Source organism: Pseudopodoces humilis, chromosome 13 (genome assembly GCF_049639895.1).
Source record: "Pseudopodoces humilis isolate 2021_Gansu_Grassland_sample_001 chromosome 13, ASM4963989v1, whole genome shotgun sequence".
Classification (NCBI taxonomy): Eukaryota; Metazoa; Chordata; class Aves; order Passeriformes; family Paridae; genus Pseudopodoces; species Pseudopodoces humilis.
Genome location: NC_142212.1, coordinates 3,529,575 through 3,542,606, shown reverse-complemented (window position 1 = coordinate 3,542,606; position 13,032 = coordinate 3,529,575). Strand labels below are relative to the sequence as shown.

At 40.3% G+C, this 13,032-nt stretch overlaps 1 protein-coding gene across 3 annotated transcripts in view; it reads right to left on the bottom strand.

Annotated features, from left to right (window-relative positions):
• Positions 1-13,032, bottom strand: part of PPARG (peroxisome proliferator activated receptor gamma) — a 52,284-nt gene that overhangs the window by 4,779 nt on the left and 34,473 nt on the right. For all 3 annotated transcript variants that reach the window (XM_005531810.3, XM_088061820.1, XM_088061821.1), the window contains exons 4-6: positions 12,882-13,020; positions 8,200-8,399; positions 4,755-5,205 (exon numbers count right to left, since the gene is read on the bottom strand). In XM_005531810.3, the coding sequence (XP_005531867.1) occupies positions 4,755-5,205; positions 8,200-8,399; positions 12,882-13,020 (790 nt within the window). The remainder of the gene's footprint in view (positions 1-4,754; positions 5,206-8,199; positions 8,400-12,881; positions 13,021-13,032) is intronic.

The following is a 13,032-nucleotide window of genomic DNA, read 5'->3' as shown; positions in this document are numbered from 1 at the left end:
GGGTTGTGATAGCTTTAAATTTTCCTTGTGTGCTGCAGTTGAACTCTGAGCTAGCTGGGCATGACTCAGTGTGCAGGGACAGAAAATAATCAGAGAGCACAAAGACGTGGCCTCGATTTCCTCTGAGATTCATCTCCCTTTGCCCCCTGCTCCTTTGGGCTGGGAATTTTTTGGGGTGTGAGTTTTTCAGGAGCGAATCCCAATTCAAATATTGTGCTCCAGGGTCCAGGAGGAAACTCCTCTGGGTCTGGAGTTTATCAGGAGCCCCCTGAATTTCGATGCCTGAGGTCAACTGAAGTTCAGTGAGACTGCAGTGGCTAAAATCATGAAACCCCTTGAAAAACCCCAATCTGTTGAGTTTCTAATGACCCAGTGGAACCAGAGGCAGAAAAGATGACTCTGACAAAAGCCTAGGAGATCATCAGATGTTATTTTTAAATAAGCCAATTCAAGAGGAAGGAAAATTCCCATTGAAGGCAAGAGAGATTTTTCATGAATGAGAACTTCAGGATATAGGCAGTGTTTTTTGGGTGTTGACAGTTTGCTATACTTTCTCAGTAAAAAACTCTTACAGAGGAAAATGCTGCTTCTGTTCCAAGAAACTTATCTAAAGCAGGAAAAAAAGGAAATAAGAGGCGAAAGCTTAAACATCCAGCTATTATGGTATATTTCAAGCTGTTAAAATGCTCTGAAATAGATATGCTCCAGACCAATTTGGTTTTGTACCAAAAGGTGAGGTCGGTGCAGTAAGGAGTTGCAGGGGGATGTGCCTTGCAGGAAAAAGGAAAATGCCAGGAGAGCACCATGGTTTCCTGTTCTTTATCATGTTTCTTTATTCACATTTGCTTTATGTTTTCATTCATTGTCCTATGGCTGCTTCAATTGGTTTGAAAACTGTGCAGGGAAGTGTTCTAAGTCAGAAAATGTCCACAGTGACTGGGAAAGGCAAATAACCCCAAAGCTCTGAGTGCCAGCAGTACCACTTTGTGTAAATTGATATTCTACACTGCCTCAGGGGAAAATATTTTATTTGTTTATTTACTTACTTCTTTGGATGCCTCTTTCATGTCCCTAACAATAATTACAATCTTTTTTACCTGTTCCTTACACATGAAATTGCTACCTACCTGTCTTTACATTTTATTATCTTTGAATAAATGCATTTTACATGTGCATTCTAAAATCTCAGTATGAAAAAAACAGGCAAAAATCTGGCTGAGTGAACACATGTGCTCCTTCTTTTTTCTTTTGCTGAGGCAGATGTGACTCAGCAATTTGAGGTTTGTCTTCTGAGACTGTCACATGTATTGGAGTCACCAGGACTTTGGTTCAGTGATGATCTGCAGCTCTTGCTCTGATTACAAAGCATTTCTTTGTTCTTACAAAGTGCAGGATTTGTGTGGCAGCGAAACAGGAACTACTTCTTGGTAATAGTCAGTGATAAAAGTTCAAATGTTGCTGATCTGAGAACGCAGCAAAATGACTGAATACAGTGTTTACACCAGGAGCAGGGACTTGTGGCTTAAAATTTAGGGTGAAAACCACACAGAAAACAGAAAAAAAGTGACTTTAAATCCATTTCTGAATTTAAACATCAGTTTGACTGCACATGGACTGGCAGAATGGGCATCTTTACAAGGATACTCTGCCCCAAACACTGCTGTATGCAAACATTCCTGCATCCAAACGCTGCTGGATCCAACCACTGCAGAAGATAATACACAAAATACATGCCACAAAGTTCCTTTTTGAGCTTTTTTTTTGTTTGTTTGTTTGACAACAGTCTGCCTGAGTGAGTTTGCTCAGTTCATAAATGTGAATTGTCCCAAGAAGGCCTGGAGCTCAAACAGAACCATCCAACTTCTTGTGACAGAGTTCATTTTCAGCTCAGGTGGATGTGATTTTTCGAAGATGCTTCAGCTCTTTCTCATGTATAGCAGAGCACTCACTGATGACTGAGGATGAGTCTCAGTGCCACAGAGGAAGAATATCTCCTAAACAAAGCTTTCCAAAGCTCATTTAACCAAAGTGTGTCTTTTAAAGTCACCACAGCTGGAAGGATGTTGTAATCAGGGTTTGGTGCTGTTGATGGCCAACAGCATTTCTGTTGTACAAACAAGGTGAAATCCTATGCTCTCACACAGTGTCTCATCTGCATTAAATTCAGAATATGAGACTTTGTTTGCCATTTACTTTGTTTTACAGCACCAACAGCTCTCCAGAAATGAGTTCAGAGAAACATTTGGAGTAGTTGAGACAGAGAGAGGCTGCACTGAGCAGCTCAGGAACAGTAAAATCAACAGTGGGAGTATTTTCCATCTGTTGCTATTAAAGTTAATTTGTCAGCTCCTTACTGCTGTGATTTGGGCTTTTTGCCTTTTTAGATAACATGCAAAAGCAGCTGTTTGGTTATCAAAAGGCTGAAGAGTTTTATAGGATTTGTGGCAAATTCCAAACACTTCCCAACAGAAATCTTTCTACATGTGATATTCCAGCTGGAATTATCTTTCCCTTCTCCTCTTTTGTTAGAGCCAGCCCCCCTGGAGCCAGCAGAATTAGCATCATTTCACTAGGTAATACCAGATCCACTGATTCAGAGCCCCTGGCTGGGATCTTTTTGGGTTTCACAAACTTGTTTGCTGTTAGAGAAGTTTGTACCCAGGATTTTGTGAAGGGATTTAAGCGTTGCAGGATTCCTGCAGCAAGTCAAGTCCTCAAGGTGCTCTGGTTTTGAAATCCTGTTCTCAATGAAATCATCCTGCTATACTCAAATAGATCTTACAGAAATACAATTTTGCAAGGATGTAGCTCTTACAGAAATGGCTGAGACAGCTGAGAAACAGGACTCAGTTTTACACACAAGATATTTTAATCCCACAGAATGCATCCAGTTCAATAGATATCATATCTGGCTGTAAATTCCATGATAAAAGCTTTCTTTAATTGGCAACAAAGCTTAATTGTTTTCAAAACATGAACTCTTTTTTTTCAAGCAGCTATCATAGTTTTTTGGGAAAAAAAATTCTGAAAAAATATAGGGAGGTCTTCGTTATCAAGAAATTAAAGGATCTCCCTAGAAAGGACTGGTTTATATTTATATGGATTTATATGTCTCTATGGATTTGTTTCAGAGTTTTGCTACAGTTACTTGATTCAAATTCATTAGTTCTTTACATGTCTCTGTTGACAAATTATTCTGAAAAAAAAAAGGAGACATGCTGATAAATCTGGTTCAACACAGTTAATTATTGTATGTGAATCATTGTCCTACTGCAATCTAAAATGTGAGACTGGCAACATCATTCCTATTTCCTCTGGTGGAAACACTGCTGAGGACAGGGCTTTGCAGAATACAAGTTCCCTTTTTGCATTTAGGAGAGAATTTTGAGAGGCCTTTTTCTCATCTGTCACATTTCATTATACTAAAAACCACACAATATTGGCACGTTTTGAGTAGTGCCCTGATAGGTTTGTCCCATCTCTCCTCTCCCACCAAAACAAACCAAAAATACACCAGCAAGGTGCTCTCCTTCCTGGAGTAAAGCAGAGTTCTCAGGGATCACAGTGCCCCAGGTTTGCACAAGGAAATTTCTGGGAGGAATTCTTGTTGGAAATGGAATTGGCGGCATAAATTATATTGTGACCTGAATGAAACACGGTGCCAGGAGGAACTGGAGGTGATTTTAAATGCAGCTATACCTAAGAGTGCCCTGCCAGCAGCAGGGCTGCTTTTAGAACAATAGCAGGAGGTTGTGTTTGATTGCTGAAATGTAATTTAATAACAAAATCCTCGGTGTTGCTCTGCGGAGGAGCCGAATCCAGAGCATTCAGCACATTCCTGCCATGGATATGTGCAGTTCCCTGTTGGGCCAAAATACACACAAATCTGTAGGGCAAGATTTTATTTGTGCAACATCACTGCCTTGGGAGTGTTGGCCAAAGTAACAGAGCTTCGATGTGCCTGGAATATATCTGAAGGTGTCTAAGTGAAATAAATCCTGGTAAGCATGGCTAATTCACAAAGCAGAACGGTGACTTCACCTCAGGAGCAGAGAACACACGGACTGGCTGCAGAAAAGCTGAAACTCAGTGTTTTTACAGTGGAGTGTTGGATGTGGGCAGTCTGGTACCTGGGATTTTGGGTCATGCTTTGCTCAAAGTGTGATGTGTGAAGATAAAGCAGAGCAGCTGAGGAAAGCTGGAGAAACACATAATGCCTGGGTTTTTTTTTATGAGACCATCATGCATCAAATGCAAAAGCATTTCCCCCCTCCTTTTAAAGGCAAACAAAACCTTGCATGAACGGAGGAACAATGAAAAGCGCTGTAACCCTGTGAGCCCAACACCACCTATCCTTTGGAATTGTTCTGGACTCAAAGCTATTTGTGTTCAATTAGCAAGCCACACAACCTAATTGCAGGTTTAAAAAAAACTGCAGAATTTTAGCTCCTGCCAGTGAAATTCCACCCTTCCTGTTTTCCAAAAGAGCCCTGATTTTGTTTTCTGCCTGCATGAACTGATGACTCAGCAGGCATTTCCAGCTCCATCACTAATATCGGGGCATTTCCATTTTCAGTTTCTGTCTGAATCTGAATAAAGGGCAAACAACAAAAAAAGAAATTTGAAAGTGTCTAAAAAAGCTGTGTAAACGCGCTCAGTTCCACCTTGCAGTGCCGAGCACTTTGCTGTTTGGGCAGGAGTTAAAAGTGTCAATTCTATCCTCTAAAATCCCATATAAATAAGAGAGCACTTACCTCCACTTAGGATAATGACAGCTATAAATATTGCCAGGTCACTGTCATCTAATTCCAGTGCATTGAACTTCACAGCAAACTCAAACTTGGGCTCCATAAAGTCACAGAAAGGTTTCCTCAGGCTCTTCAGGAACTCCCGCGTCATGAACCCTTGTCCGTCGGATATGAGAACCCCGTCTTTGTTCATCAGAGAAGCCAGCAGGGTATAAATGATCTCGTGGACCCCGTACTTCAGCAGAGTCACTTGGTCGTTCAGGTCGAGGTTGACAAAGCCCGGGATGTTCTTGGCGAACTCGGTGATCTCCTGCACGGCCTCCACGGAGCGGAACTGGCAGCGCTGGAAGATGCGGATGGCCACCTCCTTGTTCTCCTCCTGCAGGGGGGACACGTGCTTGCACTTGATCTGGTCTTCTCCCATCATTAAAGAGTTCATGTCATAAATAACGAAGGGCTAAAAACAAAAGGAAAGTCCATTTACTCCCAAATGTCCTTTCCAAGAGCGTCTGACTCCTGAGAAGCCCGAAGAGAATTCAGCAGCAACCCCTCAGACATCTCTGAGCAACCTGCCAAGGGTTCCCAAAATAGTTAAATTGTCCTGAGAAACCCAGCAAGGATTCCCCAAATAGTTAAATTGCTCTAAACCTATAGAAACAAATACCCTCACAATGCTAGAATGATTTACAGAAAGGCCAATTAAAGGAGGGGAAAAAGGAACACTGTTTAAAAGTATCCAGGAGCTTTGCCTTTTCCTTTGTTTGCTTTTTGCTTTATAAAATGTTCTGTAATTCCAGAATTCAAAGTTTGAAATGTTTAAGAAAAGGTTAAAATTATGCTACTTCTACCTGAATTATAACAGCTTCTATAAAAGAGAATCCAATGAGTGTAAAGGAGCCTTCTTTTATTTTATTTTTTTTTTGGGGAGGGAAGACTGAGAATATTCTCATTTTGATTCCTTTATTTACTTTCATGTTCCTTTCATGTCTTATCCTAGGAAACATTGCAAGTAATAACAACTTTATGGTATTGATTATCTGATAAATGCAACCTTTTGCTGTTAACTCCTTTAAAAATAACAACATTAGGATATATTTAAACCCACTCAAGTTGTCTTTGGGAAAGAAAAGACAAATACCATGCTACAAACCATAATTCAGAACACAAGAATGAGGCTGGACTGTGAAATAAACTCAACTGGAACAAATCAATTTTAAAAGCAGCTTAGAAAAAGTAGTGCCAGAATACTTGCATTAGGATCTGGAAACAATCTGTTCCAGAATATGCAAAGGAAGCTCCTGGGCTTAAAGAAGTGGTTACGTGAGGATTTCTCAAATTCATTTGAAGAATCTTTCTCTCAGAGGATTAATGACTGAATAGTTCACTGCTGCACTGAACCAATCCCACTGATATGAATAGGTTTGTTAACATACTTGATTAATTAATTCAAATAGAAGGGATTATACTCCAACAATTGGACTAAAGAAACAATTTTTAAAATTGGAGGTAATTTATGACTGCAGATTCTTATGCCTTAAAACCTTCTCATGGTTTTGCATTTACAGCTCCAGACCATGACATTCCAGGAGGGACGGTGGGAGGGATTCAATTATTTTCCTGCTTTCACTGAAACAACAAACACACTGCACTGAGAAAAGCCAGGAGGAGAAGGAATTTTTCAGGTAATGACATTTTGGCAGCAGCAAAACCATTAAATACTTATCTGCACATATGGATGTGCATACACGTGGAATAGTGGAGTAACAAGGCTGCAGAAGATGCTTTTAAAGTGCACATTTTTGGTTCTACTAGGTAACTTCTTACTCTTCCTTCTAGTGGGAACACCAAGTACAAGAAAAAGTCATCATCAGTCCATGTCCACGTGCTTTAGAAAGCTTATAAACACCACTGGCCTATTCATGATAGATGAAAATCAAGAGAGAGTTCAAAATAGACAAAGATTTTTTAATATAAAGATTCAGATGAACTTGAGAGTAGAATCTTATGTCAAATGAGCTCTGTATATCCCAGGAGATGATGAATAACTCATTCTAGTTTTGATACACTCACTCGCATATCCAAACATTTTAAATTAATTGGGATCATACAGCAACTAAAAAATAACATGAATTTAAACTATGCCCATAGTAAACAGTTTGATGCTCCAGAGCACCCAATCCATTGATAAAAACATGGAAGTTGTGACCATTTAATACTGAGTCTCTCTCTTTCAGTGGTATTTTCACCAAAGGCTTGAAAATTGGCAGCATTGAAAAGCTGGACTCTGTCTACTGGTTTATTGCTGTTTTTAATGTGCCAAAGTTTAAAAACTTCCAAGAAAAAAGGAGAATTAATTGATGCAATTCTACATTTACCGGGTGAGATTTGCAGTGGTGGAAATTAAAGACATGAGCAGGCTGCACATTGCTTTCTGCAGAATAAATAAAATTAGCTAATTCAAACTTTATATATTTCATTCTGAAAAGTTACTCACATTATAAGTGCCCACCACATCCAAAGCTTTTATGTGAGGGGTACAACCAATTTCTGGACAACAATAAAATTATTATTTTAATTGCCTTTAAGGAAAGGAAGAAATATCTTTTTTGAGTCTGAAATACCTCTGAGTTCTATGCCGTCCTTGAAATTATTAAGGAAAATAAAATCCAGTCTTTTTTTGTAATCCTGGCAATAAAATTTATGCCAATGATTCTAGAACATACATTAAGCTAAGAATTATGAGTTTTGTAAAACCATTTTGTTCTTTAGGTATTAAAATACTGTTACCAAAATGGTCAGATGTTATTTCTCCCCCTCTCACTGATACAGAAGATTTTATGCATTGCAAATGAAGTTTCAAAACCCACTTATTCCTTACTTTTCCAAGATTTTCCTGTCCATTCTCCTAAAATTCCAACTGCAGCAACACAGGGCACTGAAGTGACCTGAGATAACCCAGAGAAGAGCAGGAATTCATCAGAGCATCGTAAGAATGAGCATCACATTCAGCCTTGTGGCTCTGCTGGGGTTGGAATCATTTGCCACTCAGGAAAAGGAATATTCCTCAGGGAACAGCAATTGCTGACAGCTCAAGAGCCACCTTAAACAGATAATGTGCCAGATAACCTCTGGGCAAGGAGAAGGAAAACGGGAAGAGAGGATCAGGGAATACAAAAAGGTTAAGGTGACCTTCGAATTCTTGTCCCGGTTTCAAGTATTTTATTAGGTGAACTTGGAGTTTTTTCAAAAAATGTTTACTTATTCTATCTAAAAACATTTCCTGTGTTTCAGACACAGCTTGAGATGTGTAACTGCCAACAGCAAAGTGGGCTGGGGTTTTTTTTTAGGTTCGGTGTTTTGTATTTTGTTTTTTTTTAAAGAGCTGCGCTGTCAACTTGGCAAATCATTTACTCGGAAAAAAGGAAGAAACAAAAAAGAAGAGGGAACTGACTGATTTGTCTGTCGTCTTTCCTGTCAGGATGGCCCTCGCCTTGGCTTTGGTCAGAGGGAAGGACTTGATGTAGGAGTCGTACAGGTGCTTGGCCAGCGCCCGCAGGTCGGCGGATTCGGGGTTTAACTGGTCGATGTCGCTGGAGATCTCTGCCAGCAGCTTCTCCTTCTCCGCCTGTGGCATCCGCCCGAACCTGATGGCTGAGGAACACGACAAGAGTTACAAAAAAGCACATTTAAATGGCTTTTCCGCCACCTTTCTGCACCTGCAGCTGCAGCTCAAAAAGCTCGTTTGAATTTTCTGTCGCCTTTCGGTGCGGGCGCCTGAAGCTTGTGTTAACCAGGGCTAGGCAAGCAAGGAGAGAGGGTTTGCTGCAGTCATCTTGGCAAAACAGCTGAACAGCTTTAAAGAAATGTAAACAAACAAATCTCAAAGAGGAAATCATGTCTGTGCCCATTATAGTACCTTGCTTAGAAATGCAAACCTGCTGTCAGCTGTCGGCGAAACCCCCTGGTTCTACCTCCAATCTACATAAAATGCAAAGAATATTTAAGATATTAAAGTTCTGTTGGCTCAGGGTGGGAACCACCATTGAGCCTTGTATTGTTTTGGGCAAATCAACACATGGATCTGAGGTTCTTCATTTGTTTAGAAACAAAACCCTCACATGCCTTGAAGGAATAAATTCCGAAATAGTTCAGCAGAATCCAACGTAGCGAGTGCTAGAAAATGTTAACATCAGGATTAAGGAGCGGGGAAGAAGGTTGTGCAGGGAATAAAAAGCTGGAAAAGGCTGAGTTGTTCATATGCAGTATTGAAAAACCAGGAAATGGTTCTACCTCATCATATGAGCTCAAAATTGCTCAAATCTCCTCTGCACCTCCTATTTTTCCGTCCATGTGCTTCCCATTCAAGCCTATTTATTCATATGGGGACTGACTGGAGAATGTTTCAAATGAGCCATCAAAATCAAGACTGATTTATCAGATGATATTTCAGTAAACAGAATTTATTTTGCTTTATGAAAACAGAACAGAACAAAAGAGCATCCAAACAAAAAACGGAAAGAAGAAATCAAGGATTTTGCATTTTGGCCCTAGGGGGAAATAGAAATATTATGAATATTTTTCCAGTGATTGGATAAAGGACAAGTGCTGCTAAGATCATACAGAGATGATTTTACTGGGGATGTTTATTTTGGAAACAAGCAGCCACTTTTCTATGAGTTTGCTGCAATGTGTTGATGGGCAAACATGACATTTTTTCCCAAGGATAAATAATTATGCCAGAACACATCCTCCCTCTCCACTTTTTCCTCTATTATATTTATTGATCAGTTGTCTTATTTCAAGGCTGTAGAAACAAAATTGTTTATTTTTATGACTGAATTCCTCTTTCAGCAACCTCAGTCTGCGAGTGACGTGTGCTGGATATTTCAGAATTACTTGGGTGTCCTTTACATTAAATTATACTGGACACCAGCAGGAAATGCTTCTGTTGTGGGCCTGTTCCTGAAAGCTGAGGTTTGCAAAAGCAGGTTCATAAAAAAAGCATAAAAAGCAGGGTCCTACTGGCAGAAGACTCCATTCCATCAAAAGAAAAGTTGATCAGGACTCAAATGTGTTTTAAATATAACATTTCATTATGAGAGTATGTTTGAAATATAACAATTCATTGACATCAAGGAGGGTTGTGAATCAAGCATTCCTATCTTACAATTTCATAGACATAGGATTTATTTTTTTTGTGGAATAAATTATTCTAAATATGTTTAGAATGTATTTTATTGGTGAGATATCAGATGCAGCAGATTCTGTTCAATGTTTATTAGCATTGAAGGCAAAATCTGGGGCAAAATCAATTTTGTGGGACTAGCCTAGCAGTTTTCTTCTGTAAAAATCCTCATCACTGTCATTTTTCAGGGAGCTGAGACAAAAATCAGGGAGAGGTCAGGCAGAGGCTTATGGGAGGAGTTGGGAAAGGGGGATTTTGGATGAGAGGAGAATAAGGAGGGGCTGATGATGATGCCACTTCCAAAGGTTAGGCTGGGAAAAGGAGAGCCTGGGGAGGGATCAGTAGGGCTGGGAGAGCTCTGGAAACCCGGCTGGCTGAGAGGGGTTCAGGTGGCAGCTCCTCTCCCAGTAATCCCAGACTCTGCAGGTCAGGGCAGGAGGCTGCAGCTGGAACGTGGATTTCTCTTTCCTTTGGCAGTTCCTCCTCCTTGCATCTACAGGATTCTCCAAATGTCAGGAACAGAAAGCCAGTAGTGAACACAGTCAGTCCCTCATGCTGCATTCTATCCTTTGGCTTTCTGTGGATGAACTACAATATTTATCCTTAGCCCAGGTTTTGCCTCTTGGAGAAGTTAAATGTAAAAAAGATGATATTTTATAGACTCCTCTATAGGGCATTGCTCTTCTGATTGTCTGGATTATTTCTGGGCATAAAGGACACCCCAATTAGCCCATAGATACAGTTTGTTACCTTAGAAAACACAGGATAAAACCAGGCTGGACACCTGTCTGATTTTAGTGGAGATGTGCCCAGGTTGAGCAAGCCCCTGCTCCTAGAATTGATGATAAACAAAAATTGTCATGTGTTCTTTTTTCCCCATTCCAGTGGCTGGGTTAATACAAGCAGTACTTTCAGCAGAAGAGAACAAAATAAATGACATTTTAAAATGGAAAGAACCAAGCTTCTGCTCAGTGGCACTTCAGAACACAATCTGCACAACTCAGGGTTAAGCCCAGAGCAGCACTGTGGCTAGAGAAGGAAAGGAAAACAATATTCCAAGCATGAGAACACCACTGTCTCTTTTAACCTTTAGCCAAGTGGTATGGAGCATTTCTACGTGAAAAAATGTGGCTGTAGCTGCTGAGTGTCTCCTTGCAGTCCCCCTTTCGTCCTGCTCATTTTGCAATAATACATCCACTCAAGGACTGGAACCCTCAGGCACAAATAACCCACATTCTGCTTCAAAGCATTTAAAATTCTGATAATTTCCCCACCCAAATGGCTGAAGTGTAATCTGGAGATGTAACATCAAAATGTGTCTTGGTGCCACTGGTGAAACCCCTTGGTTCTACCTCCAACCAACACAAAATGTAAAGAATATTTAAATTTTAATATTTAGTATTAAAGCTCTGTTGGCTCAGGGTAGGAACCTGGGTAGGAACACATCCAGTGTTGTATTTCTTTCTGGGGCCTAGAAGGTGAAATTCAGCTCTTCTTTATAAAATTGTTTCTAAATTATGAAGGAATGAGGGTGTTTTGTGAAACCAGAGCAGGCAAAATAAAAGAAGGTAGGTGTAAGAGGCAAGGTCTGAATAGAAATACTGAGCCTGTGTTGGGAGAACTCCTGGCTGGAGTAAGGAAAATGCTCCTTGGAGCCCTGGGGCAAGTGGCTTTGCTCTTGTCCTCCCCTGGCTCCTAAACCCTTGTTGGTGCCACAGCTTCTGCCTGGGCAGTGGCTAAAGAGGGAAAAATGCAGGTAAAACGTGAATATTAAAGCTGTTCTAGATGTTGTAAGCCAGAGAGAATGGTCTGGGCCATCCCTTCCTGACGGAACTGCCCACGGATCCCATGGACACAGCTGGGAGCTGTGTTGCCAGGCCAGGGGAAAATTTGGCATGCACCTTGAAAATAAGAATAAAAACCCCTCCTGAATTACTGTAAAAATACCCACAGTAGCATTTCAAAATTAGATTTATTTTTAAGTGTTACTGCTGCATCCCAGGAATTTGAAAACCATATTTTCTATTAGCAAAACATTTCCCAGACCAATTTACATTCAGCTCATGCATTAACTTTGCAAACCACAGTCCAGCTTTCCTCTTGGGGACAGCACGCTCATTTTTTAGATTGAAAATAATGAAAGTTCTAAAAAAACCACAGAGAAATTATTTTCCCAGTCATGTTTGCAATTCTTTACCCTTAGAATTACATAAGTCTCTATGTTATGACATTTAATTCCTGTTTTCACTCAGCTTTGCCAAAGCAAGGCAACAAAGAATCTTCATTATGTCTTTCTGCCCAAACATTCGTAAGTATTTCCACATGAATTGCTCTGTTAATTTTAAAGTGCAGAGGGATTTTCTTCTAGAGCAGTATTGTGATATTCTTCATGCCATTACTTATGGTAAAGAAGGCAACCACAGATGTGGGTGTCCTAGGAAGGAGGAGGACAGGGATTTTTAAAAGGTTACAATTCATGAATTTGAATTAATTTCAAATATGTTGTGTTTCAGTATGAGAAGTGCAAACTCAGTGATGCCAACAGCCCTTGGTAAGTGACCTGTGCAGCAAATTCAAGTTGCTGTATTCACAAAGCTTCAGATCCTCTAACCCACCTTCCATAATTTAGTTTTTGGCTTTTAGGAGAAGCATCCTGAGCTCCAGCAGGCAAAAGGGTCTGGTCAGAAAAGACAGTGAAGAGAAAAATAGCAATTACAGAAGGAATATATTCAGGAGGAACTACCAATGAGCAGGAATGACGGAGACTAAAACCAACTCATGCTGCATTATGTATTAAAGCAAGAAAAGCAAATCTCCTCCTATCTGATTTTGATGTTAAAGCAATCTCAAATCACAGAGAGGCTCCTGAAATCGGGGCAATCTCTCTGACATGTGTTTCTAGACTGAGGATGTGGGCATTCCAGCAGCAGTGTTATTTTGTCACTCACCGTTGTGGGACATTCCGACAGCCAGGCACTTCTGGAACCTGCAGTACTGACATTTATTCCTGCTCTTCTTATGGATCCGGCAGTTCAGATCACACCGGTCGTAAATGAGCTTTAACCTGATTGTTCTTCGAAAAAAGCCCTGCAGAAAACA